General features: G+C 43.6%; 1 protein-coding gene across 1 annotated transcript; it reads right to left on the bottom strand.

Annotated features, from left to right (window-relative positions):
* Positions 1 to 5,125: 5,125 nt before the first annotated feature.
* Positions 5,126 to 8,279, bottom strand: UCHL1 (ubiquitin carboxyl-terminal esterase L1 (ubiquitin thiolesterase)). Its single transcript, XM_009885005.1, has 6 exons — positions 8,111 to 8,279; positions 6,852 to 6,937; positions 6,729 to 6,776; positions 6,270 to 6,339; positions 5,834 to 5,892; positions 5,126 to 5,552 (listed from the first exon to the last, which is right to left on the bottom strand). Exons 1-6 carry the CDS (start codon positions 8,277 to 8,279, stop codon positions 5,466 to 5,468), a joined length of 519 nt encoding a protein of 172 aa, XP_009883307.1. The 3' UTR covers positions 5,126 to 5,465.
* Between the last annotated feature and the right edge of the window lie 612 nt (positions 8,280 to 8,891).

The following is an 8,891-nucleotide window of genomic DNA, read 5'->3' as shown; positions in this document are numbered from 1 at the left end:
GAGTCGAAGCTGTTCTGGTAAGATGTTAACATGCAGATGTATAAAGACTTGAAAAGAAAATGCAATTCAGTCTGGCTACGGTGCTCTAAGTAATAATAGCTCTCGGTATGGTACTGAGTGTTCTTAAGCAATGGAATTGACTGTCTTGGTTTTTTATGATACTCTGCTTGAAATGCTAAACCCACTGAAATACCTTTGCCCAGTCTTGTTCCTCCAACGTCATGCAGATCTCCTCAGTTTTTCTATCTTGCTGCAGGCCTTGCAATATCGGCTAACCACATCTGAAACTCATCTAAGCAAAAAGCACATAAGAAATTTTCAAATGAGTTCTACGTTGCTTGTTACTTGTGCATTGGGCTTCCATCTAGAACTACATTTCTCATACACGGCACTTCTTTAAGGCATTGGGAAACTTCATTAAACCATCTCATGTTGTTTATGGTACTGCTGGAGGGTACTGTTAAAAAACAAGCAGGAATTCTCTTGTTTTCCCATTTTCAAGCATGCTCTGCTCTTCACCCCATTCCCAGTAGGGATCCCTCTCACCCTTAGGGATGTTACACACATCTTCAGGGAGGACTCCCCATACTTCTGATTTGTTGAGTGTGGAAGAGCTGCCTCAGATCTGCCCCTGGCCTCTGCTTTTCCCGACTCTTTGTGAAGAGACAACCCTCCCATCAGCGGCAAAACCCACGCCTCCTCCTAGACTCATCAACTGCTGTTCCTGCAGCCATTCTTGTTGTCCTCCCACCCCAGCCAGAGCAGAAAAGCAGCAGTCAGCACATCAGCCTCCAGCTCTTCCTGCAAGGAGCGGTTCCCCCACGCATGGCATAAGGAGGAGATTCACGATGAGCTCCTCCTCAAGGACCACAGCACTCCATTCCCAAGGCTGGAGCAACACTGATCGCTGTTGCAATTTTTCATACTGTGACAGGTAACCTTGGGCAGTTTAACAAAAGCTGGTTGTTAAATCCTGGTCCCTTGCAAACTTCCAAAGATGGAGATGCCCCTGTTTCTCTGATGACTTGTTCCAGTACTGTACTACCTTCCCAGTGAAAAACTACTCTTCCAGTTTCCGAGTGTCCTGAACTGAACCTTCCAACCTGCAATTTGTGGTTACTGCCCTTTGATATACCATCTCCTACTACCAGGGAAAAAAAAAAATGGCTTTGTCATCTTTGCAACTGCTCTTGAAGTAGTTGTAGGCCACAATTAGATCCTCCCTTAGTCTGCTCCGTGCCAGACTATACACGCCCAGCTCCACCAACCTCTCCTTGTAGGCCACGTGCTCCATGCCTCTGGCTGCCTCAGTAGTCTTCTGCTGGACCCTCCCCAGATTTCTCCATGTCCTTCTTGGACTTGGGGGTGGGAAATGGGACCCAAAACTGAACACGCTATTCCAGGTGCAACCTCACCAGTGCCAAGTAGAGATGGATAATAACTTCCCTCTGTCTGCTGGCCTCACTCCTCCCAATACAACTCCCAACATAGCATGCAGTTTGCCTTACTTGCGAGGAGAGCATACAACACACGGGCTTATATTCAATTTGGCACCTGCTGTAACCCCCAGGGCCTGTCGAGCAGGACTTCATCTCTGCCCGTCATCTCCCAGCCTGTGCAGAGACACACAGTGGCTCCAGCAAGGTGCCAAGCTCTGCACCTCACTTGGTTCAACTCTGTGAGGTTTCTTCTCGCCCCGTCCTCTCATCTATTGAGGTCCCTTGGGTTTGAAGCATTTGGAATGTCAACCACTCCCTGTAACTTAATATCACCTTGTGCAAGAATTTAAAAATGACAAAATGTGAGTGATGCTTTAGTTCCTTTGGTCACAAAGGAATTGTAATGCCGTTACTCGTCTTCTAGCTGCATTTTTCCCACTTCTTGTTTGCTCCCATTTGGGCCACAGCCTCACTGAGCTGCAGTCCTGTCATCAGCCTCCTCTTGGCTGGAGAGGGATCCTGTGATAACAAGGTTTACTGCCAGTCGCTTGTGTTCTCCCTACACACAGCACATGGGCTAATGGGACTGGGCCCTAGAGCTCCCCAGTGCCTTTGCATCAAAGGCAGAAGATACTAGCACATCTAGTCCCCTTTTTCAGGTGACTAATTCTGCATCTTAGATATTTATAGATTGATAAACTGGTCTGTGTATCAAAAGCTGGATGCTGCTGGAGTTATTCCCACTCTTTCTTTCCTTACCCCCCTCACAAAAGAATCCTATTTAGCATAGAAATAGTAGTGCATATATTGCACAGCAGTATATACCGGACAAAGAGGTGGTGTAGTGCTGTATCAGCTGCAAATAAGCTATGGACCTAAGCCAAAGCTATTGAAATGTGTAAGAGGCTTTGGACGTTACATCACGCCTAAGTTAACTTTTGACTAAATTAAGGATCGGATATTTGGCTCTGAAATCAGAATTGTGCTGAAGCATGTGACTGGTCCCACTGAAAGCAGCGGGACAACCTGTGGACCTAACGTTATATACGTGGTTAAGTAATATTGCGCCTGGATCTGTTTTGCCATTTGTGGCTTCCAAATCAGACTTGTTGCTGTAAGTTTCCCAATGCTGCCACCTACAGAACAGTTTAACTACAGCTTTCAACAGAGCTGAGAGAACTGTTAAGAAAATGATAAGATTGTGCAGTGTCAACCCTGGGTACGGTTCTAAATTAGCAGTGTGCAGGTCTAAACAGATAAGCCTGAAATCCTACCTGAGATTCTTAAATATTTCTAAGGATAGTTCTATATATTAACTATTAAAAGTCTAGCTCTGGAAGGCTGCACAAAAATTATAGAATGGTTTGGGTTGGAAAGGACCTTTAAAAGTCATGCAGTCCAACCTCCCCTGCAATAAGCAGGGACATCTTCAACCAGATCAGGTTGCTCATACCCCTGTCCAACCTGACCTTGAATGTCTCCAGGGATGGGGCATCTACCACCTCTCTGGGCAACCTGCACCAGTGTTTAACCATCCTCGTAAAAAATTTCTTTCCAATATATAGCATAAATCTTCGTTCTTTTTGTTTAAAGCCATTGCCCCTTGTCCTGTCGCAACAGGCCCTGCTAAAATGTTTATCCCCATCTTTCCTGTAGACCCCCTTTAGGTACCAGAAGGCCGCTATAAGGTCTCCCTGGAACCTTCTCTTCTCCAGGCTGAACAACCCCAACTCTCTCAGCCTGTCCTCATAGGAGAGGTGCTCCAGCCCTCTGATCATCTTTGTGGCCCTCCTCTGGACCCACTCCAAGTGGCAGGAACCTGTTAATTCAAATTAAATAATTTGCTCAATAGACTCCTCACATACCTGGAAGAGCAGCAGTGGCAAACAGCCAGTCACAGATTTCTCTTGGAGCAAGCATAAAACAAAGCAGGCTTCACAAGCTCCTGCCCTTCTCAGTAATTGTCACAGGAAAATTCAGGGGTAAATTCAGGAACAACACGTAGGGTTTTAGATGAGAAATGGAGAGGATCAAAAGAGCTAATTAAATTAAGGAGGATGCATGGGAAATCAAGGAAAGGTAACAAAAACAAACCCAGAAACATTTGACTGCTGCAATCACTATTAAAAAAAAAAAACCAAAACAACAGTGGTATCTCAAAGGCACATTCATGTTGCTTCGCCATTGACTGCCTGCCCGTGTAACTGCACACGCGGCAGGTTGCCTCAGCAATGGCCTTAAAGGCATGAAAAGGGTCCCCTGCAGAATTAAAGCATGCTCCCCCAAGTATGGCACACAATTGACTGGGCTTTGCTCTCTCTCTCCTGCCATATCTGATTTTTATTGCTCCTTCCATCCTCCTGTGCCCATGCCACATGCATTTCCCCTCCTGCAGGCTTCGTTGCTAAGCAGCCTGAGCTGCAGGCACAGCTCCGAGCCTGCGCTGGAGCGGGAGGCTGCAGCAGAGATACCCCAGGAGGCCCCTGTCCACCCTGCGACAACCACTAACAGGCAGCATAAGATGCTGTCATAGAGAACAGCAAGCGACACCTAACAGACCTTTTCTCAGCAGATAGCTTGCACCTCCCCGCTAACAGAAACTGAAAGAGACTGACATTCAGAATTGAATTAAGTTCTCTGAGCTTTAGCTAATGCTCAGAATTTGAATTAAAATGTGTTGCAACCCCCTGCTAGCTTCAGCTATCAGGTAATTATACGAGCAGTAGCAAGGCCCAATACCCAGCACCTTCACAGTACACATGGCTTTAATCAAAGCTTGTCTTTTGAATTACCCTTCAAAAAAGCCCGGAAGCCAGGGAACAGTTTGCAGCATACACAGAGCACCAGCAACCTCCTAAGCTACCCAGCACCATACAGCACAGCCAGCAGACAGACTGGGACATAATAAATTAGAAGATAGGCCAGAGTTGGAGAGTGTTTTATCCCTTCTCACAGCTACCTGAGCTATCACCAAGGAGCTGCAGAGAAACAGCAGCCACACTCAGCTAACAAGTTTCCACAGAAGGTCACAGATTTGAGGCCACAGAATACATAATATTAAATATCTTTCTTCCCCTTGAACCCCAAGTTTCATCTGAGTATTAGTTCATATAGTGTGGGTTTCTCCTTTTTTAGGTAATCTTGCTAGTACAGCCTCTTTCAAGGCCTTTCTAACACAATCACGAGTTAGTCAGCGCACACTCGGTAGCTGAGCACAGTGTTCAATATTAAGCAGCCAATTTCTCTTAACCACAGGTAGAGAAAAAACCTGCTCTAGTACAGGAAACTACTAATTCAGTGGGTATTCTGTTACTTGTAGCATTGATACAACTAGTTTCTGTGCAAGACCAGACAGCTTCAAGTTGACATTTGAGTGTTCATTTATCACACCTTACCCCTCTAAAATAAATGTATTCATGGTGGCAAATTGCAGCTTAAGTTTCAGACTGAACATTAGGAAAAGCTTTGCCAGAAGGGCAGTAAAGCACTGGGACATGTTACAAAGGCAGCTGTGCATCTGTCCATCCTTGAAGGCTTTCAGGCACTAGAAAAAAACAATTGTCCTGCCAACCCAAGGCTGACATTGACTTCTGCTCAGAGGAGAGCTTTGGGGGTCCTTTGAAAGCAAGGTTTACAGAGGATGCCACGCTCCTTTTGGAGAAAGTTACAGTGATCACTTTAGTCTATTTAGTCTTCCAGCAGAACATTTTATTCTCATTAAAGACAAGGAAATATCAACCAACAGCTCAATTAACATGATACAGATTAAACAAGCCCTGTTAAGCATTTTCTACTTAACATGTGAAAAAAGAGTCTAAAGACATCTGATGTGTCCAAACTGTTCACATTAAAACTTGAGCTCATCCTTTAGCATAAGCTCAGCTGATGTTGCTCCTGTGTATAGCAAAAGGTGGAAACAATTTAAATTACCAGAACAGCTGTGTTTAACAAGTACTGAAGCACTGGAGTTTAGACTGCATTTACTGGTGTGCTATTAGACTGCTTTCCTTGCATCTCTTCAGAGCCTCAGGCTGACTTGCAGAAAGCCACAGCAGAAAAACGAACTTCTCCCTTTTCACGTTCTGTAAATTGTCTGCAAATCTTAGCAGAAGCCTTGAAAGAAAAGAAAAAGCTGTTTAGACTATCAGAATACACTTGCTGTAGAGACCAAGTCTTTGCAGCTCTTCTCTGTGTCCCACCAATTAAGTTACAAGGTCTTGTAGCACCAGCTAATAAATATACCTAAACAGGTATTTAGCTTCATGGCACAATACTACCTTGTTACCATGGTATAAGCAGCACCAACTTGTACAGCAAGTAGGTACAGCCACTACACACTCACCCTCTTACAAGCCTTGTTTTCAGGGAAACAAGCAGCAAGGGAGCAGTCTTACCTTCAATAGCAAGTCATCTGAGCTTTTGCCGTGGTTTACAGGAAATGGCATAAGCCCATCTGTGAAAGAAAGTCCCATCAGTCAGCATACTTAATATTACTTCTGAATTAGCAGAACTGAGCATAGTAGGCCCAAGAAACAAGTACACACAGGAAGATATTGGGGAGGTCAGAATAAATTGTCAACACATAGCTTGAGTGAGAAGGGGACTAAGTATTCCCAGCTCCACAGGAGCTGATATGTTTTACAAGAGGGCCCAAGCCTTCAGTGCAACCCACCTTCAGTTAAAATCTTCAAGCGAAGGTACAAATTATGTATTGGCTTTGACAGCCTCAGCAACCAGCTTAACTAGCACCAAGTATCTAGCCTGAGCCCCCAACGCTGCTGTACAGTATGAAATAGGCCCTGTCCAACTGCAGTGTTCTCAGGACCTTACCCAATTCATACAGATGTCCATCCACATTGACAAACAGGATGAAGTGGAAGTTCATACTGTTGTCCTCAACCTTAGGAGAGACCATTAGACACAGCTGTTAGGCTTTTTTTTATTATTTTTTTTTCAATCTAGTACTGGAAACCCTGCTTGTGACTACAGGACAAAGGTGATGTCAACAAGGCAACAGCAAAGGACTAAAAATTAAGTTCAGCTGCAGAGGTCTTTGCAAGACCTCTACAAGGTCAAGCACAATAGATCCTAATGTACATTCACATTTTCAGACCGTGTCTGAACTCAAATCCACATTTAAGGAAGAAACCGCACACAAGCGTTCACCCATGAGTCACTCATTTCTCTTGCCTCATGGGCTGTAACAGCTATCTGCCAGACAAAAGAAAGTATTGCTCTACCACCTTCACTAACCCCTTCTCCCAAGATAATCACACATTCACATCTTACCCGACATTGTCCTTCTTGTGCAACCGAATTGTGGACTTCTTGTATAGCCTTAAGAGAAAGCAGATAAAGGTTACTACATCCTTAAGGACTGACAGCTGTCAGCAGTTTGTGTAGTTCATGTACCTTATTATTTGCAAAATGCTTAGCTCTCTCATCAGGAGTCATATCAGCTGTTTCTTCAAGAAACTTCTTCAGGGCAGACCCCTCATCTGCACAACAGGATCAAAGATTTTATTCAGTACAGGTAAAGCATCAGTTACAGTTAAAGATGCAGCCCACAGTAATCAGTTAGCTGCACTAACTAGGAGTCACAGCATTCAGCCTGGAACCACCTCCAGCATAAGCATATTTAACTACCACTTGAAGTAAGCTATTTATCCAGAAGCTATTAACAATCTACACAAACAGCCAGAGTTCAGGTGCCTTTCAGGGTACTCTGGATGCTTGTCTTGGAACTCACTTTCAAATGGGATTTAGCTTTTCTGATTCTCACCTTGCAGATTTGGCTGAGGTGTTCAGTCCTGTTTTGAAGAAATTCAAGAAAGGTGCCAGCTGTAAGGACACTTAAGTATCAACTAACAGAATATGGGTAGATGAAATTGTCTCACTGCCTTCAAAGGAACACAGCACTTGCTCATGACAGGCTTACTTTGGTTTTTCAAAATATAAATTAGTAGTGCAGTATTTAAGATATGCCGAGTTCTAGTTTTACACCATGTGCTGCATCATTCATTTCACCCATCAAGAGTGTGTTATTTCAGAGAATGCTTTCAAGAGTAAAGCAAGGCTACTCTCATTTAGCTTTCCGTATATGTTTTCCTTTGTATTCAAAGGAATCCCGCAACACCCAAAAGGTTCAAGTTCTCTTGAAATAACGAAAGTAGGTTGTATTTTGCAGATCTCTAGCTTTGAATTACAAAATATTTCCTGGATTCTGGCAGCCCTTTTTTAACAGTAACTTGTAATCTTATTTCCTAGGAGTTTCCAGCCACCAGTTGCCTAAGCCAGTTTTTTTTCTTTGGCCAGTCCTACTATGTGCCCTTTCCCTCTTGCAATAGGAGAACACCTCTGCAACTACCAGATAGGAGTCAAGTACATTCCCTTCCACAATTCAGGCGTGCCCTTTCCCTCTTGCAATAGGAGAATACCTCTGCAACTACCAGATAGAAGTACATTCCCTTCCACAATTCAGGTAGTAGGTGAGACCACATGCCCCTCTCCAAGAGCTGAAAGACCCACGTACCAACTGAAGCAGTACAGCATGCTTTAACTTGACTTGCATGAAAGCCCCAGGTGTCTCCTATAGCCCATACCCACTCTATCTTCCTGACATTAAAAAAAAAAAAAAGGAAATTCAAGCACTTCAAAACATTCATACTCACCAAGCTTCAGTTTGTCTCTATTATTAGCAACTGCATGTATCAGACCAATTGTCCCACAGGAGTTACTGACTGACTGCTTCAGGAAATACACCTTGGAACTAATTTCTTGGTCCTGTATATTCTCAGTTTGTTGTTTCCTGAAGTTCTCATGCTGTAAACATGTAACCATTTTAAGCATTTCAGAGTGGTATCTTTTTATTGTGCAAACTAGTAGACAAATGAGTTGTGCAGGAGAATCAATACCAGGACTGGACAAAGATTTACCCATAAAGTCATCTTTGTGGCATATATCCAGTAAAGCATTGTTATGTCTATACTGGATGCAGGCCAAGTCTTAATGGACTACCTGCATGACTCAGACATATCCAAAGGCACTGTTCTTAGCCTCCCCATCTCTTCTGTACACTGGAAATAGCTTTGGGTTGGGAAATCATATAGTGGATAGGCTCTTTTATATCCCCTCTCAATTGTTTTGGTCCATTTAATGAGACTACTCAGCATGTCTCCACAATAGTTAGCTTTTGTACCTTTAGGTTGCTTCCTTTCATGAACCCCTCCCCATCAGACACATTTAATGTATAGACAAATCCATCACTGCCAAAAGGCTAAAATTCTTCCTTTAAAGAACCTGTTCAATATACTTTATTTCAAAGTCCATCTCCTCATCTACTTCCTTAGCATCAAGTGGACGAAATGTATTGATCATACAGAAGTAATTTAGGCCTCTTCAGACGCAATGATTCAGCATGTTAACAGAATTGCTATTCCTTGCACTCAGGAC

The sequence above is a fragment of the Charadrius vociferus genome, unplaced genomic scaffold, assembly GCF_000708025.1.
Source record: "Charadrius vociferus isolate BGI_N301 unplaced genomic scaffold, ASM70802v2 scaffold134, whole genome shotgun sequence".
NCBI classification, from domain to species: domain Eukaryota; kingdom Metazoa; phylum Chordata; class Aves; order Charadriiformes; family Charadriidae; genus Charadrius; species Charadrius vociferus.
This window is presented reverse-complemented; position numbering and strand designations above follow the sequence as displayed.

Bases quoted from the DNA above. Each gene is read 5' to 3' on its own strand.
- UCHL1 (XM_009885005.1), bottom strand. From the start codon at position 8,279: ATGGTTACATGTTTACAGCATGAGAACTTCAGGAAACAACAAACTGAG. The intron at 6,777-6,851 runs GTACATGAACTA...CTTTCTCTTAAG, and splicing joins AGCATTTTGCAAATAATAAG to GCTATACAAGAAGTCCACAA. The intron at 5,893-6,269 runs GTAAGGTCCTGA...TTTCTTTCACAG, and splicing joins TGGACATCTGTATGAATTGG to ATGGGCTTATGCCATTTCCT.